The sequence below is a fragment of the Engraulis encrasicolus genome, chromosome 16, assembly GCF_034702125.1.
Source record: "Engraulis encrasicolus isolate BLACKSEA-1 chromosome 16, IST_EnEncr_1.0, whole genome shotgun sequence".
In the NCBI taxonomy this organism is placed as follows: Eukaryota; Metazoa; Chordata; class Actinopteri; order Clupeiformes; family Engraulidae; genus Engraulis; species Engraulis encrasicolus.
Genome location: NC_085872.1, coordinates 54,537,697 through 54,557,275, shown reverse-complemented (window position 1 = coordinate 54,557,275; position 19,579 = coordinate 54,537,697). Strand labels below are relative to the sequence as shown.

At 42.6% G+C, this 19,579-nt stretch overlaps 1 protein-coding gene across 1 annotated transcript in view; it reads right to left on the bottom strand.

Annotated features, from left to right (window-relative positions):
* Nucleotides 1-19,579, bottom strand: part of LOC134466176 (integrin beta-1-like) — a 72,494-nt gene that overhangs the window by 11,982 nt on the left and 40,933 nt on the right. The window contains exons 15-18 of the mRNA XM_063220073.1: nucleotides 16,585-16,743; nucleotides 15,772-15,839; nucleotides 4,356-4,462; nucleotides 3,286-3,401 (exon numbers count right to left, since the gene is read on the bottom strand). Of these exons, the coding sequence (XP_063076143.1) occupies nucleotides 3,286-3,401; nucleotides 4,356-4,462; nucleotides 15,772-15,839; nucleotides 16,585-16,743 (450 nt within the window). The remainder of the gene's footprint in view (nucleotides 1-3,285; nucleotides 3,402-4,355; nucleotides 4,463-15,771; nucleotides 15,840-16,584; nucleotides 16,744-19,579) is intronic.

Here is a 19,579-nt window from a genome sequence, read left to right as displayed (position 1 = left end):
CTCCAGGCGCCAGGGCCAATGTTGCACAACGCAACATCAGGCATCAATGGGTTAAGTAACATCTAAGGTCCACTTGGTTATACTAAGGAGGGCGTTGGCAGGCTCATGATGAGGTCAGGTGGGCGGTGGGCTGCTGTTGTTAGGGCTGCACGATTATGGGAAAAATCATGATCAGGATTATTTGGCTCAAAATCATAATCAGGATTATTAATCACGATTATTGATTTTTGCTGTTTTTTTTATTATAACAAAATGAAAAATATAACCAAGAATGAATTATGTACAGGATGGGCAAAATAAATTGAATTGTAATAATTATGTAAAAGGCAATAGCATGACACTTAGTTGAACCGATTTCTGGCCAGAAAGACCAGCCTGTCAGTATGTTCTAGCTTCAAGGACGCTCTCGAAGGTAGGTCACTATTGCCATGATTAAATCCCGATTGAAATCACAATTACGATATCACGATTATATCACGATTTTCAATTATTTTCGATTAATTGTGCAGCCCTAATTGTTGTTATTGTTTATTGCTACAAAGAAAATGCGGTGACATTAAACACTCAGGGACTTGTTTGCTGATGTGCGTCTTTGATTTTGAAAACATTGTTATTATAATGCATGCGCCGCCGAAATTGATCTTAAGGTACATCTTGAAGTTTGTACGCTTCAGCAGAAGCACATACAAATTGCATAAAAGTGTGTGAACGGGGGTTGGTATCTTGCGCCATGCTACGTCGGCACGAGATCAAAAGCCGGAAATTCCCCACCTGAAATTGCGTCAGGTTTAGGGTCAAGATCACGGGATCCACGTGTAGCAGGATGCATCTGCTGGTGACGTGATCGATGACAATTGATTGACAGCAGTAGGCGGGCGTCAGGCTCTTTACCTGAGCAGGTTACCCTTTCCTGCCACTGGCATCTTCCGCTGCCGCCAGATCACGTTGGCACACCGTGCTTGCTGGAGACGATCTGAGATTCGATAGACCCATTGGTCGAGGGTTTTGCACTGTTAATCTGTTAATCTGTTAATCTCCGCCAAACAAAGGAGACCTATAGGCCGGGCTGGGAATTACGCATGTGAAGGGGGTGAGACTGCGGCGTTGGTGTGTGAAATCTCAGTGCGCTAAGTTTATACCAGTGGTTTCCAGAGAAAGCTAAGAACATGGTGTGGGATACCCATGTACGCCTTGCCTGCTGCTGTTTTGTCTACGGAGGAATTCTTTTTATTTTCTGTTTCCCTTGTGTTATTTTGCTTGAGTTTTGTCATCGCTTTTGTGTGAACTCGCCATGCTCTCACTGGGGAGCTGCGTCATTGGCCTCATTCACCTACAGCAAGGGCTACAGGGCTATACACCCAGGGCCAGTCACCTACAGCAGTGTTTCTCAAACTTTTTCAGATCGAAGACCACTTTGTCGCCCCAAAAACGTTCAGGGACCACCTGTCAACCGAATTGACAGCTGAGGGTTGCTAATTTGACACTGCTAATTTCGATGCTGACCACTCCGTTTTTATTCACATTACAAGCCTGTCTCATTGTGGTGAAAATAAGACTTCAGCTATGTTTAGCTTTGTAATAATTATAAAATTATAGCCTACTGCTAGCTCATCTAGGAAAAGTAGAAATCCCCTTGCGGACCACCTGAGCCCTGTCGCGGACCACCAGTGGTCCCCGGACCACACTTTGAGAATCACTGACTTACAGCAAGGGCTACAGGGCTATACAACCAGGGCCATTCACCTACAGCAAGGGCTATTGGGCTATACAACCAGGGCCCGTCACCTACAGCAAGGGCTACAGGGCCATTCCCCTACAGCAAGGGCTACAGGGCTATACAACCAGGGCCATTCCCCTACAGCAGGGGTGGGCAATTATTTTGGCCCAAAGGGCCGCATTGGGTTTAGAATATTGACCGAAGGGCCGGATGCCACAGACAACTTGACCGTGTCAATAATAAAACAGTGTACGCTGACAAAACTTGGCAGCAATGATATTCCTGCACATTGTAATGAAATGTATTTAGATGAAACCTATGTCTTCGGTTAATCTTAAATTCTCAAGACTCTTGTTTTAGGTAACATGTTAAGAATGTCGAGTAACCGTTTGAATTTGGATTTAAAAGTTGTCTTTCTTGTGAAGTCTCTGGGGGCCACATGAAATGGCTCAGGGGGCCGCATGTGGCCCCCGGGCCTGAGTTTGCCCACGTCTGAACTACAGCAAGGGCTACAGGGCTATACAACCAGGGCCCGTCACCTACAGCCAGGGCTAGAGGGCTATACAACCAGGGCCAGTCACCTACAGCCAGGGCTATTGGGCCGTCCCTAACCCTAACCCTACAGCCAGGGCTATTGGGCCTCATTCACCTACAGCAGTGATTCTCAAAGTGTGGTCCGGGGACCACTAGTGGTCCGCGACAGAGCTCAGGTGGCCCGCGAGGGGTTTTCTAATTTTCCAAGATAAGCTAAGATAAGCTTTCCAAGATAGCATCCATCAACTGCCAATTCAGATGACAGGTGGTCCCCGATAATTTTTGGGGGGGACAAAGTGGGCCTCGGTCTGAAAAAGTTTGAGAAACACTGACCCACAGCCAGGGCTATTGGGCCGGCAGCGCAGAGCGCACCAGTCAGTCATGATCGAGGAATGGGCATGGTGGCTGCGTCCACGCCTCCGTGACATATATAGTTTGTGCAGTGAAAATGTGCATGCTTCTTTTGAGTTTTGCATGTCGACATTGGTAGTGGGTTTGTTTTATTTTCTTTCATGTTTTTGTGTGCATTTCTCTTAACTGGCTGTGAATACTTGCATTTAATTCCTCTGGTATGACAGGTGGCGTTGGTGGCTCGCCTTGTCCTAATCTACCCCTCACCTGTGACGGGACTGTGCTGCTTCTGAATGTATGTGTGAGTGTGTGTGCATGTGGTATTTATTTTTGCTATTGCCTTTTATGTACTGTTGAACAAATAATGAAACTATTGTATTTGGGACCCCCGTTTCTGTCGTTGTATAACGAACCTGTTTGGCCTTTGAGTAAATTAATTCTTGGTGATACCACTTACTACCACCAGGTGACGTAGTCGTAACTTTCCACTTTGCTACACATGGAAAAATTAAGGCCACATTCGGGTCTGCACACTTGCATCCACGGCCGTTACAGATTTATGTGCCATGCCGGCAGAGGTATCTATAAAGAAGCCATTTTCGTAGTTCAATAGATAGAATTTATAATGGGTTTCAATGAGAGTAAAGACCACAAATGGTTAATTGTTACTCGTTATGACTCACCTGTGCTCAGGACAGACGCCGGGACAGGTGGGGCATATCTCACACGTGGGACCCTGGAATTTGGAGTCTGTACACCTGCAGCGTCCACAATCACAAATTCCCCGCCCGTTACAAATCTGCAGAACAGAAAATGGTAGAAGTGGACCAGAGGGTAGTAGTTTGGGGGAAAAAAGCATACATGCTAAGTTAGTAATTTAGCTAAGGAAAGAAAGTATAATCTGAACTGTTCAGCCTACTTAGAAACTATAGCATATTCATTAGTGGTGTGGATCGGCACTGCCCTCACGATCCGATTCGATCACGATTCGGGAGGTAGTAGATCCGATTCGATTCGATTCTATTAGATCCAATCCGATTCGATTCAATTCTACAATGCATTACAATGCATTACATTTCTACTGAACGCAAAGCAAATGTTCAGCCATGATGAGGAAATACAAGTAGTCAGATACTGAGCAACAATTTATTGGCTGTTTTCTGTATCAGTCTGTATCAGTCTTGCAATGTTTTGAAGTGTTTTTATTTAATTTAACATTCATTTGCTCCCGAAATATCCATGGAAGTAATTGAAACTTAAAAAAATTGCCGGATTGATTCTGGAACTTGCCGGATCTGGATCTGGATCGTCCATGCCCCGGATCGATCCGGATCGCCGAATCGATCATTGTTGACACCACTAATATTCATACTTAACATGCACACTTATCTATCTTGGCAAAGTGAAATTCGAATCTCAGTGACATACAATATGTAACATACAATAATAATAATAATAACAATAATTCCGTTTCATATACCGGCTTGGTGGAGGTATTAATTATTTGTCGTTCAATAGCCATGCCTTATAATGGTTTCCAATTGGAGAAAAGATTATAAATGGTGGCGGCCATTTTGGCAGTAATTTTGGCGGTCGACAATTTGTAGTTCAACAACCACATCTTATAATGGGTTTCTACAGGAGAAAAGACTACACACTAGGTAACCGAAGAGGCCATTTTTTGTAGTTCGATATCCAGGTTTCATAATGGGGTTTAAATGGGAGAAAAGACTACAAATGCTGGCAAAATGACCTGTTGGTTCGTGGCCATGCAGGAGGACGTATCCAAGGCGCAGTCACACGCGGAGCCGGTGTAGCCCTCATCACAGATGCACTCGCGGCACTCGCAACGACCGTGTCCTGAGATGGAGGGAGAGAGAGAGGGGGGAGAGCGGGAGAGAGAGAGAGAAAGAGGGAGAGAGAGAGGGGGAGGGAGAGAGAGAGAGAAAGAGGGGGAGAGAGACAGAGATGGAGGGAGAGAGACAGAGAGGGAGAGAGAGAGAGACAGAGGGGGAGAGAGAGAGGGAGAGAGAGGGGAGGGAGAGAGAGAAAGAGGGGGAGAGAGAGGGGGAGAAAGAGAGGGAGAGAGAGACAGAGAGAGAGAGAAAGAGGGGGAGAGAGACAGAGGGGGAGAGAGAGAGAGAAAGAGGGGGGGAGAGAGGGAGAAAAAGAGAGACAGAGAGAGAGAGAAAGAGGGGGAGAGAGACAGAGAGGGAGAGAGAGAGAGAAAGAAGGGGAGAGAGACAGAGGGAGAGAGAGAGAGAAACAGAGAGAGAGAGAGAGAGAAAGAGGGGGAGAGAGAGGGAGAAAAAGAGAGAGAGAGGGAGAGAGAGAGGAAGAAAGAGAGGGAGAGAGAGACAGAGAGAGAGAGAGAGAAAGAGGGTACGAGAGGGAGAGAGAGAGACAGAGGGGGGAGAGAGAGAGAGAAAGAGGGGGAGAGAGACAGAGGGAGAGAGAGAGAGAGAGAAACAGACAGAGAGAAAGAGGGGGAGAGAGACAGAGGGAGAGAGAGAGAGAGAGACAGAGGGAGAGAGAGAGAGAGAGAGAGCAAGACAGAGAGACAGAGACAGAGAGGGGGGCAGAGAGAAGAAATTGGGGTAACACTTTCTATGAAGCCCATATCTCTAGCGCATTACGAGCGCATTTATAACTTATAATGTGCATCATAATTAATCATCGTGCATTATGACAGTTATAATGTATTATAAGCTCCTTCACAGCCTTTAGTTAATAAACATTCACGAGTACTCAAAACACACTAAGATTTATAATGCATTATAAGATTTTTTGTTATTCATGACTGTTGATAATATACTCCATCATGAAGCGTTACGAGTGTAGTCTTAATGCACTATGATTATGATGCACATTATGAGCTGTTATAAATGTGCTCATAATGCGCTATAGATATAGCCTGGTTCACACCAGGGGGCGCCGAAGCTACACACACACCGTCTGGTGTGAACCAGGCTACTATAGATATGGGCTTCATAGAATTTGTTCCCGAAATTGGTTATCTACTGCAAGTGGTTCTGGAGAGAGCGGTTTTGTTAGCAATCGCAAATTCGCAGATGCACACACGGCACTCAAAACGGTCATGAGAAAGGGGACTCACAAAAACTAGGGTATTTCGTCCGGACGTGCCTACGTCACTAGTGATGCGCGTCCTCGTTGCCGAACTACAGTGGGCACTGCACTGGGGGACTCAGACCTCACCGAGCTTTTTTTCCCCCTTACAAACTATGATTCAAGCGAAAGGGAGTTTTTCCTCACCCCTGATGCCACCAGGGGCCGCACCTGAGCGCCCAATCTCTGTGTGACTATCTATGACTTATGATAGGCCCAGCCACTATGGACCTTACGCATCTAAGAATCCTGGTCCTAACCTGCGTTGACCTTATGAGCTAAGCTGTTTAGGCTTAGGGTTAGGGTAGCTTTAGGTTTAGGTTTAGGTTTAGGGTTAGGTTTAGGTTTATGTTCATGTTTAGGCTTAAGGTTATGGTTAGGTTTAGGGTTAAGGTTAGGTTTAGGGTTAAAGGATAGTTCCGGACTAAAATGAAAGTTTCACCATCGATTTCCCATGCCACATAATGTATCTAATGATGAGCCATTTCGGGCAATGCCGCGCCGTTGTAGTAGCGATCCCTCCGGGTTTTTATGTCAGTTTCGTCCACTTCGAAAGCTATTAGCCATTCCCGTAATATGGCTGGTTTAGACAGTGGCAGTCGGTGAAAACGGTCGGGGTTCCAGCTTTTCATTTCACGGTCGCAGCCGGTGTAAGAACCGCGGACCATGTTTAGCCTACCTAGCCACCTGATTGAGTAGCCTGCATCCGGGTCAGAGAGTTGCAACAGTGAGACACCTCTGAAAACACTGGCCAGTGAAACTGTGTGGTCCGATGATCTTCTCTGTGCCTCGGTTTGATTGACGAGACCTTTGTGAGTTGTTTATAGCGGGGAAACATCAGAAAATAATAGGCCTATAATTGGCCCCGTCGTGATGCATTGGCTGCGTTTTTTGCCAAAAAGTTTAAAATTAGCTAACTCCATAACGGCGCGGCATTGCCCGATATGGCTCATCATTAGATACATTATGTGGCGCGGGAAAGCGATGGTGGAACTTTCATTTTACGCCGGAACTATCCTTTAAGGTTAGGCTCAGGGTTAAGATTAGGCACGGTAGGGACGGTTGTCATGGCGACGAATCAAACGTCGTCGGCAACAAGGACGAGCATCGCTATTTTGACGAAGGCACGTAATACCGCCTCCGGACGAAACACCCCAGCATTGAATTGCTCAACACCACACTGTACACCCGTACCCCATAATGCTCCCCATACCACCAGTGGAACGCTGTGATGGTCATTAAAAGGTTAATTACTAGAGATGCACCGGATCCAAGATCCGGTTCCGGATCCGGCAGGATAATAGGGTTTTTCAAAGGATCCGGATCCCATAATGCTCCCCGTACCACCAGTGGAACGCTGTGATGGTCATTAAAAGGTTAATTACTAGAGATGCACCGGATCCAAGATCCGGTTCCGGATCCGGCAGGATAATAGGGTTTTTCAAAGGATCCGGATCCCATAATGCTCCCCGTACCACCAGTGGAACGCTGTGATGGTCATTAAAAGGTTAATTACCATAGTACTACTCCACTATGACATCACCATTATACTCCACTATGACATCACCTTTAGAGGACTCGGCCATTGCCATTCTGGTAAACATGACGTGTTAAAGGAACACTGTGTGAGATTTTGTTGTTTATTTCCAGAATGCATGCTGCCCATTCACTAATGTTACCTTTTTCATGAATACTTACCACCTTTTTCATGAATACTTACTAACCCATCAAATTCTAGGTATTCATTATGACTGGAAAAATTGCACTTTTCATACATGAAAAGGGGGATCTTCTCCATGGTCCGCCATTTTGAATTTCCAAAAATCCCCATTTTTAGCTGCAAAAATGACTGTTCTTGAACCATACTAGAAAATCTATGTTTATTACTTGGTAAACTTTCATGTAAAGATCAAATTTGGCAATAGGCAGCCCAGTTTAAATGAGCAGCATAGTTGCAGTACCTTTTTTTGACCATTTACTGCACAGTGTCCCTTTAACAGTTTAAATCCAGGTTACCGTAAAATATATTGCAACTGAAGTTACTTGTATTGTAACTAGTCAAGTTATAGTTCAGTTCCTTGTGTATTTTCGTTCAATTTTTTGGGGGATTATGAAACCTATATATTTTTGGAAACCGCAGAGTGTAAGGAATCAGAAAAGCAATGTTTTACAATTTTCCTTGGTTGCTATGGCAACTATATATGGATTTCAAAATGGCCACCTTCTAATGCCAATTTATTCAATCTGTCATCAAGAGAAACGCATATAAACTCATTTTTTAGTAATCAAATTGTCATGTGGGATGAGAGAAAATATTTCCATTCAGTTTTAGATGATCAATGGCCCATATTTAAGGTTTTTAAGCGTTTTATTTTGTTTTAAGGCGAGAAATTGCAGGTGAATAGGGTAATTTTTTGAACTTACAGATATCACTATGAAACTTTACTAGTTGATTATGTACATGGAAAGGAGAAAAAAATGTATTACAAGTTTTCTATAATTTCATGTTTACATATGCTAATGAGGCTATTTATGATATACGCTCATTTGCATACATGCGACGAAGCAATGAAGCGAAGAATCTGGCCACCTGAAAAAGCAAGGTTCAAATGCGTTTTTTTTTATTTTTTGATATGTTGCATACAAATATATTTAGAGAGGGCATTGTGACTTTTGCTATCCAGTAAATCAGGAAATACTGCCTGCCATTGACCGACAAAATGGGCTATTTTCGGGCGATTCTTTGCCTATGTCATATACCTACCAGTAGGCTAAATCAAATCATGAATGAGATATCAACAAATATTCACACCCTTGATAGGAAAAGGCCTGTTAAGTTGGGTGCAGGTAGGTTGCATAGAAGTGGAGATTATTTGATCAGAGCAGGAGAAAAAACACATTTTGAGAAAACGGCCTTACAAAAGGATTACATCATCAACTTCAAACTTCCACCACCCCACCTCAGGGGGAGCATTTTATTAGGCCTATCTGTGGGAATTCAGTATATTGTGCAGTTTTGTGGTTTTATGATGATTTTCTGTATTTATTTGATATTATATTTCTATTGTAGCCCTAGCCTCTTCCCCTCGTTACATTGGCAAATTTGTATTCCATGTAAAAAATATAGCCTATCTATCACATACCCTGTTGGCTTGGTGGTACTGTGTGGTACAAAGTAGTTCTTAAGTTTCAACGCCTTAACACAGTACCTCTGTTATAACCTTATTGCCACCAAAATGTTACTGACCAAGTCTAAATTGGCTCCCTGCATTGTTAGCAATATTGTTATGATGCAGTTGAGTGTTTTCAGCTAAGAGTGAATTGGTAAGAGTGAATTGGCCTGTCATTAGGCCCATTTGCAGTAAGTGGCTATGTAGCAGGTGGCCCCTTGTCAGTATATCAGGAATATACTACACATCATCACTAAAAATGTATAGGCCTACATCCACTACTTTTCCTCACATACGTGTTATGTTTAAGCATGCATGTACAAGAGAAGGTATCGCATAAACTTGAATTGATGTCTATGCCTGCTATTGTCTAAAGGGTACCTCGTACATAAGTACTACATCAGTATTTTTGAGAAACTCAGCTGAAGAGGATATTATAAGAGTTACCTGCAGGGACATTCAAATAAAGGTAGATAATTGAGCTGAGGGAGACAAATGCAAGCAGACTCATGCAGTCCAGTCTACCAGACTCAGGCCTTCATTTTCTAAGACAGTTACAGAGACTCTCACTCATTCCTTCATCTCCTCCCGCCTGGATTACTGCAATGCCATTCTGCTTGGTCTACCCAACAAGGCCTTAGACAGACTGCAAATGTCCAGAACTCTGCTGCCAGGATCCTGATAGGCACTAGACCCTGGCAGTGCATCACCCCCATACACAAGCAGCTTCACTGGCTCCCCATCAAGTCACGCATTACCTATAAAGTCCTCCTCCTAACCTTCAAGTCCCACCATGGTCTGGCACCCCATTACCTCACAGACCTCCTTCACCCCATGCCCCCTCAAGATCCCTGCAGTCCTATTCTTTGGAGCAATCTACCCAACCACAACCAGAGCGCCCCTTCATTGGCCATGTTTAAACAAAACCTGAAGACACTTCTTTTCCTGGAGGCTTATGGCGGTTAGTTCTAAAGATCAAATTTGGCAATAAGCAACCCAGTTTCGATGAGCAGCATAGTTGCAGTACCTTTTTTGACCATTTCCTGCACAGTGTACCTTTAAGTGTAACTGAGTCACCAGGGCGCCACACACAATCCGATTTATGTAGCTATATGGCTGGGGGTCCATTGGATCTGATTTGCTGATACGCCCCTGCCTGCACACCTTGAGAAGTTTTTCTTTGTAGGTGCAGCCATGGAGGAGTCCCTTCTACAGATTGGACTAGTGCAGCACTGCTACAATTAAGGTCAAAGGAAACCATTTCTTTAGAAAACTCAAGTTTAGGTCAGTCAGATCTTCATCTTTAGTCTTAGATGGCTTTTTGGGCCCTGAGACCAAACGGGGCTGAGTTGGGAGTGCACCCTATCAACTCGTTATGACCCAGGGTATAGAATAACAGGAAATCATAATGAAAAAAAGTAAGCAAAACACATCCTGAGGGGTATACGTAGCTCCCGGCCTATTCCACAAGCACATTAACACGCACACTCACACGCACACATTCCTACACGATACATTGAATCTTTGGGTGTTTTGAAAGGCGTGCGCTGTATAAAACAAACGTATTATTATTATTATAATGAATAATAATAATAATAATGATAATATTATTATTATTATTATTTTCATTTCCTTCTGTCTGGCACAGAAACACAGCCACTGCCACACCAACATGGTGAGTGTAGGAACATGTGAATATAGAAACTACCACTTTCACATAGCTGTGTTATATCACATATATAATACAGTATATATACGCTACAATGGTGGGGAACCTTTGTCTCTAGGGTTGTCCTTGCGGCCTTCTTATCCGGCCCCCAATGTAATATTAATCTCATGTCATTTCACATGGAATATGATGTGCTTTGTAAATTTACAATACAATTAGGTTATATTTTCAGGGGACCTAGGAAAGCTGGGTCAATATAGGCCTAAAGTGCAGGGGTTAATCCTGGTTTGTGTTCATAGTACGGACCTTGGAGAACTTGAAAATGAAATTGTATGTGGGTCTCGAATGAAAACGGCTCCCCACCCCTGCTCTATAACCTAGTAAGGCAGCTGGAAGTTCCATATGCCCCCCGCCTCCACGTTGAGCACCTGCCCCCCAAAATGTCTGTGCACACCACTGGATTGTAAAGTGTAGTACACTCTCAACAACAGCATGGTTAAAAAAAGTAACTTTATCCTCTCCAAACACCCTGAATGTATGAAAAAAGTGTAGTCTCTGCTTCATCCAATAGGCCTTTGTCAACATCAAATTTGGGTGTGTATGTAAATTAGTTTACATTACACTTTGTTAGTACATTACACTTTGTTAAGATATTGAAACATAATATTTAAGAAAACTTGTAATAAAAATCCTGTATTTTAATGTAAGTAATTAACTGGGAAAATGGTGTGGTGAGGCATAGAAGTTTTATTTGTTTTACCCAATCTACTAGTGTTTTCTCGCTTGAGAAAAACACTAATTTTTTAATGAAAAGTGTGTGAAAATGGGGGCCTGAACTAAATTATGTGGTAAATCTGTGTAAAGGGCCCTTTGAACTATCTAAGAATTTAGTATAACAACTTTTCCAAAACAAATATTTACCTCACACTTATTTTTATTTTCAATTTATGAAGATATTAGCAAATTGGCCTAGGCGTTTTTAGTGTAATAGTGTCCACTTTTCAAGACCCAAAATTACTGCATTGATGACTTTTGAAAATTGTAAAACATTGCTTTTCTGACTCTTTAGGGTCTAAGGATTCCAAAAATATAAAGTTTTACAAATCCCCATGAAAATTGAACGAACGCATAGCTCTCAACGTAGTGTACCTGACTAACATCTTTTATTGTCACTTTCATCATATGCACAAGACATTTTCTCTCTATACCATGCCAGGACACAACCGTAACTCAGGCCATTCGTGAAGTCTTTATGAGAAAAACAGAGAAAAACAACTTTAAGCCTTGTGGTGCCATTACGAATAGCTTAGTTTCTCGTGGTTAAGTGACGAAAGGGGGAACTGACAATTGGGGAAGTTTGGTTCTGGTGGGAAGAATAATGCGGACGGACGTCAACAATCAAGCGTGAGTGAAGGCTAACTGGAAACGACGGTAATCAAACATTTCAAACAAGTGATTTACGGTTAAGTTTAAGGTTAAGTTTTGGGTTAGGTTTAGGGTAAGGTTAGGGACAATGTTGGAGGAAGGGAGACATGACATGAAGCTGACACAACGACAGTGCTACCCTCCCGGAATGCACGCTGCTCGGGTGGTCTCTCTCTCTCACTCGCTCTCTCTCGCCCTCTCTCTCACCCACTCTCGATGACAGCGCGCGTTGCCCAACTACGACAAACGAGGCTATATCGTAGACTTGAGAGAGACTTGGCTCCACGACAAGACATATACAACTGACATAAAGTGCAGGGAGGACAGGTAACAGTGATGGACTGGTAACAATGGGCAATAATAAATACAGTATAAATGAACATTTAACATTGAACATTGACCATTTATATTGAAAATGTAACAAAGATCAGATAAATAAGAAAGAAGACACTACAATAATAGAAATAATAACAGTGAAGTACAACAACACAAGAGGTAGGTTCCAGGTAATGCAGGTATGGTGCAGTCCCCGGTACAGTGTGTGTGTGTGTGTGTGTGTGTGTGTGTGTGTGTGTGTGTGTGTGTGTGTGTGTGTGTGTGTGTGTGTGTGTGTGTGTGTGTGTGTGTGTGTGTTCTTGTGGGTAGTGCAGGTACAGTCCAATAGAGGAATACAAAATGTCAAACTGTGCCGCCGTCCAACATGGTCCATTGTAGTCCAGTGGTCTAGCATTTAGCAGCATAGTTGGAGGTGCAAGTCTCATAGTGCAAACAGTTCTTGGAAATGAAGATCAGAGAGTGCAGGTAAGGTGCAGTCACGAGGAGCAGTTCCATAGGTTGTGTGTGTGTGTGTGTTTGTTTTGTGGTGTGCGTGTGTTTGAGGTGTGTGTGTGTGTGTGTGTATGTGTGTGTGTGTGTGTGTGTGTTTTGTGTGTGTGTGTGTGTGTGTGTGTGTGTGTGTGTGTGTGTGTGTGTGTGTTTTGTGGTGTGCGTGTTTGAAGTGTGTGTGTGTGTGTGTGAGAGAGAGAGGTGTGTGTGTGTGTGTGTGTGTGTTTTGTGGTGTGCGTGTTTGAAGTGTGTGTGTGTGTGAGAGAGAGAGGTGTGTGTGTGTGTGTTTTGTGGTGTGTGTGTGTTTGAGGTGTGTGTGTGTGTTTGAGGTGTGTGTGTGAGAGAGAGGTGTGTGTGTGTATGTCTCTAGCTGTGTGGGTGTGTGAGAGAGAAAGACATTATAGAGAGAGCGAGAGAGAGAGAGAGAGAGAGAGAGAGAGAGAGAGAGAGAGAGAGAGATGTGTGTGTGTGTGTAGGAGGTGTGTGTTTGTGTGTGAGAGAGGTGTGTGTGTGTGTGTGTGTGTAGGAGCTGTGTGTGTGTGAGAGAGAGAGGTGTGTGTGTGTGTGTGTGTAGGAGGTGTGTGTGTGTGTGTGAATGATTTGTGTAGAATACATTATAGCGTTTACCCCTCTAACTAAAGGGGCACTAGGTAGGATGACGTCATATGCGTGGCGCCCGCGGCATGCTTGTCTCAAAATCTACACCGTAATGAAAAAATGCTGTTCAAATGAACTGAGACTGTATTTCATCACGGAATGCCAGCAGTTGATACAAATCTGAATACGGTATGTAAAGCGATGTTTCAAATAAAAAGTGTTTCCCACGACACTCGTTCGGTCTGATGTTGTCAAAAGTTGCTTGTGGGGTCTTCTGACAGCGGACCGTGGAAGTGGTCGCGAGATCCATCGTTCACTTACTAATGACTCGCGCAAGCATCGCCTGACTCGGGACCGTGGTTAATTCAACTTTTAATCCTACCTGGAGCTCCTTTAAGGGTTTGCCAAAATATCGATATATATTGATATTATATATATATATATATATATTATTATATTATCGATATATATTGATATTACATACAGTATATATATTATTATATTGCGATACTTATTGATATTATATATATATATATTATATTGCGATACTTATTGATATTATATATATATTATTATTATGTTGCGATACTTATTGATATTCTATATATATATATATATATATATAATTATATTATTATATTATCGATATATATTGATATTATGTATATATATTATTATATTATCGATACATATTGATATTGTGATACTTCGTGCGTGTCTATTTGTTGTCCTAGCAACAGTAAGCAACAGTGCAATCTAGCAGCGGTAACACTTCAGGCTCACTTAAGCAGCAGCAGTAGGCTACAGGACCTTTTCAGCAATGTCTGGGTCTGCTGCCAGTTTTGCCTGGAGGCATTTTCTGAAATTGGACAATGACAGTGGGAAATGCACTTTGTGTGAGCGAATTATAATAGTAAGGTCGCCAAATTCCGCCCACTTCACTGATCATTTCACTGAAAACGTGATAATCACTCTTTCAAATACTATTTAATTATGCTCTCGTATATTTTTGGATAGCGGCAACTGTGTAGATGAGGTAATGAGCAATATTAGCTAACATTGGTAGTCCTTTCTATCGTAATTTGGCGATAACGACCAGCATGTCCAAAATCTAGCTTCAGCACAATTCTCTGGCGAAAGGCTCCCAATTCCGGCCGCTTGATTTCAGGTCACGTCTGTATTTCCGTTATAGTTTATTATTCCTTCATGCTGTTGTGTTGATTTGGTTCACACGGTTGAATACTTTTGGTCCTAAAGTGAAACAGGGAAGCGGCCAGGGCGAGTTCATAGCCAGAATGTCGTCGTGAAATTAAAGTTCCATCTGCCGTTACGACACCCTTCATTACAATGCTGTTTATGGCCGTTTGACTCGGTTTTAAATGTCATCACCGTTTCAAATATTAAGCATACAAACTCCGTATCATGTCGATATCCATTCCTGACTTAAACAGTGGATACATAATTAACTACATATAAGTAGGCTGGCGGAATTGGGGGACGGGCGGAATTAGGCGACTTGGTGTCACCGTCACCAACAATCCACCCGTCATTGATAAGCGCTGCATGCTGCGCACAGGCTATCATCTTACACTTCATTATTGTGTTGGTGGATAGTAGAGCTTAATCTTAATTCTTTTCTCCCAATAATGATACAAACAGTAACAACTTGATATAAAGTGCCAGTTTGGGAGGAACAGTTGAATTATAGGCCCTACATGACTAGATCAAAAAATGGGAGGAAAAAAAAAACGGGATTTCCCGGGATTCCCGGGAAATGGGTCGTCCTATCCCGGGATTTGATTCATGCCATTTTCGGGTAAAATATTAAACCCTAGTCGCAACGCGTCAGCCCGTTTAATTAAAGGCTTTTTAACTTCACCAGCAGTGTGCCTTGGAATCTTTGGTAGACCTTATCAACAGCCACAACTGGAACTAAGTCTGACCATAATTTAAGAAAGTCATGGACTATTCAGCTTGTGTTGATAACAATAAAGTCATGGACTATTTCCAAACTTCCAAATGCTTCGATTTGTGAGTAGAGACCATATTTGTACTACTGTAGAAGTTGGTGTCATGACATGTGATTTTTGTGGGGTTAGTTTGGAGATACTGCCGGGGCCCATTCGTGCTTGTGCCAAGCTATTCGGAATAAGCAGACAATATCTCGGTAACTCTGCTAATGTTGGCCTAAGCCAGAAAACACTTCGGATGGACTACAGGATGGATGTCACGGTTCAAATGGCATTAGGGTGAATCTACTCCGAACCATCGCTTTAAGCAGCATAGTTGCAATACCTATTCTGGCCACCATCCTACACAGCACACCTTTCAATATAAAACTTTATTACTGCGCCTACCTCCACATAGCTTGTTGTTAGAACGATCACAGTTGAAGTTGTCACACTCGCAGTATCTGCCGGAGTACCTGGAATGACAAGAGATGGGATTCGTAGTTCAATAGCTATGTTTGATAATGGGTTTCAATGGGATAAAAGACTGCACACAACACTACTTGAACAGGCCATTTCTGTAGGCTAGTTCAATAGTCACATCTTATGGTGCATTCCAGTCCCAAATCATCCTAGTAGGAGATCGCACTTATCCTACCTGGATATTTCAGCTGCCGTTCCTGACAGTTGAAGTGGAAGTTCTACATCCATGGCAACCGCCGCAGTTCAGCTGACTTTAGCGAGGTGCTTTGATACGAGCCAAAAAAGCCATAATAGTTATTACTCTGTCATATGTTACATTTATGTTGACACAATATCATGTAATAACACAAAGTTTATGCTGAGTAAAAATTGCTGTGTTTGGAACAGCTGCACAAAAGAGAAAATGGAGTTTCACTATTTATTGACATTTTAATAACGGCTCCATGGGCGCCACCATTGTTATCCGACTTCGATTTGTTGAGGTGGGAGTAGTGTGAGTCACCCCGACCTTGCTAGTGGGAGCTCCCACTTCGACTGGCGTTCCAGAGCATTTTTCGTAGTTGGAGGTTGGATAAGTGCGATCTCCTACTAGGATGATTTGGGACTGGAATGCACCATTACAATGGGTTTCAATGGGGTAAGAGACTACACACTAGGCTACCTGCGGAGGCCATTTTTGTAGTTCAGTAGCCACATTTGACAATGGGTTTCAATGGGGAAAAGGCTAGAAATGGCTACCTCTCCAGCGGATTTTCTCTCCTCTTGCACACGCACTCCCCGCACATGCAGTCGCCGTTATTGGAACAGATTTCGCCCCCCTCATATGCTCTGCAATCGTCGTCCAAGTTGTTTAACAAGGAGCACTCACAATCCCTTCCTAGGTAACCCTCATTACACCTGAAATGAAACAAAGTAACAGTAAGCATTACGATTCCACAGGGGTGTAAACTCAAATCGACAGAGGGCCGAAGTCAATCTTTAGAATGGAGTAGTGGGCTGAACACACTTAAAGGGGTATGCCACTATTTTGGGGCTTAAGACAGTTAAAATCGTTGGCTGGGGTTTATAAAGCTGGTAAAGTGTCTTATTTTTCATGTTAAGCGTTGTCTTGCTTTAGGACAAGTTAAAAGAGGGAATATGTCGCTAAGCTAGTGAAAGTCAATGGATCCGTGTAGCATTGTAGCATGCTACACAGATACATTGACTTTCACTAGCTTAGCAACATATTCCCTCTTTTAACTTGTCTTAAAGCAATACAACGCTTAACATGAAAAATAAGACACTTTACTACCTTTATAAACCACAGCCAACGATTTAAACTGTATTAAGCCCCAAAATAGTGGCATACCCCTTTAATACTCATAGTTTGTTTTCACACCAGGGTTCCCATACTTTTTTCATGAACGAATTCAAGCACTTTTCAAGCACTTTCAAGCACCAAATTTTCAGTTTTTCAGCACTTTTAAATTGGTTGAGGAAGGGGGGTGTGGGGGTCCTCCCTCAGAAAATGTTGTGTTTTTAAGATGCAATTTCCTGCATTCTAATACATTTTAGGGTGTCGAATGGGAAATCCCATCTGACATCTCACTTCCTCAGATTTTTGATGTACCTGAAGAAATTATTTCTATTATTTGGCTTACTGAGTTTGACTTGACAAAAATTTCAAGCATTTTCTCAATCTTGAAAACACTTAATTGAAATTCAAGCATTTTCAAGGAATTCAAGCACCAGTGGGAACCCTGACACACACATTCTCTCCTACATCTACAGAAGTTTAAATGTGCCTGCGCATCAGGTCAACACGCTGTGACCATGGAGGTAGTGTAAGAACTGGAGAGTCATCGTCGTCCCGCCCCCAGTCATTTCAATGGGAATGCTAGGCTAGTAAATTCAGCCAAAATTGAACAAAACCAAAATTGAACAAAACGCTACCTTTAGACAAAGTAACCCCGCACTTAACACATTGACTCCCAAGTCGTGTAAAAATAAGTTTTTGCCTCCCATGCGTTGGCTGCGTTGCGATCTATACATTCTAATGCACATTGTGTGTGTGTGTGTGTGTGTGTGTGTGTGTGTGGGGGTGTGTGTGGGTGTGTGTGTGTGTGTGTGTGTGTGCTTGCCTAATACACTTACCTGTACTTTACTGTGACATTGTAAGAATGTTCAACCCCTATCATACTCTGTACACTGCCTACTTCTACATACTATACTATATCATAGATGTATCCATCAACACTTGTTGTCTACCTTAACTGACAGAGTATGTTTTTCTGCATTGGTCTATCCCAACTCACAGAATGTCTTTTTGCACAATTACGTTTTCTACATGTATTATCTCTATTATTTTATTTTATTTTCCCCACCCTGATGACTATTCCTGTGTTTATTTTTGTCTTGAAATGTCCATGTGGGCTTTTGTGTATTTGTGTATTTATGTAAGCTACTGGATACCTGAATTTCCCCCTGGGGATCAATAAAGTTACTCTACTCTACTCTACTCTACATTCTGTGTGATTTTCGTAATAATGACGTAATAATGATGAACAGAACTGACATAGATCATGAAAACACCTACAAAGTCAAAACTTCTACAAAGTCAGGATCTGGATATTTCATCTTCTGTGCATTTTATTACACACAGTATTTGAGTTTTATTATAGCGAATCAAACCACTTCCTGATCACGTCACGTCAAGTCTCAAGTTACTTCCCAGAGAATCAAAACATGTCATGTCAGTGCCTTGCTAGCTAGCCTATTCCTAAACATATGATAGAAAGATGCCATCAGGATAGGTGTAAAATGGAAGGTTGAAATGAAAAACAGCATGCAACACAGCAGGAAGTAACCTAATTTTGGGTGAGTACTTTGGCACGTCTACTTTTATCTACAGAACAAAAACTGCCAGTCAAGTGACATTAGCTAGCTAGCATTTCAGATGATGTGGCTCTGAACAATAGCCTGCCCAGGTGATTTTTGCATCGAAATAGTTTACTTGGAAGCTACTAGAGTTGTTATTCGGGCGTGTAAATGCATTTAGACCCGCAATTTAAACTCGGAGCGTCAAAGAGCGCACCCGTGACAAAAAAGCCCTTTTCTCAGTTCGAATGGTGAATAACGCTATTTCTACCTAAACCAATGCTCGCTTAGAGTTGATTAACTTCGGAATTAAATACGCTAGGAACAAACCGTAAAAACATACAAACAGCTGAGATTTTGGGCTTTCGAACAACAACTGACTGACTGACAGGCAAAACGCGTTGTTCGCTCTAAATACACGAGCATAAAGTCAAGAAAGCAGAGATTCTTTAAGTATATAGAGATATGCCAACATAATAGGTTTCTATGGGCACCTAACATGACAAGGTTCCGGTCTGCCTAAAGGGGTGTGTCATAATGCTCCTACATTGAATAGAACAGTCCTTAGGTCTGCCTAGGTCTGCCTAAAGGGGGATTTCCCCCCCTCCCCCTTGCAATAGTAGAACCCGGAAACAATGGGCCAATGTAATCTCTCTCTTATCTACTCCCTCTGAAGAAAGTGTGCCTGCATAGGTCTGTGTGCCCAGCCAACACTAAACTCGCGCACCCACTAATCATACGTGAGGTTGTATATGCAAATATGTGAAAATGCTAATCACCTTGCTAATCAGCAAAGCTAACCAGCCAAATCCTGACGCCCTGCCTGTGACAGAGAAAGACATGAAGATCTGGGCGACCACCCAAGAACAATAAATGC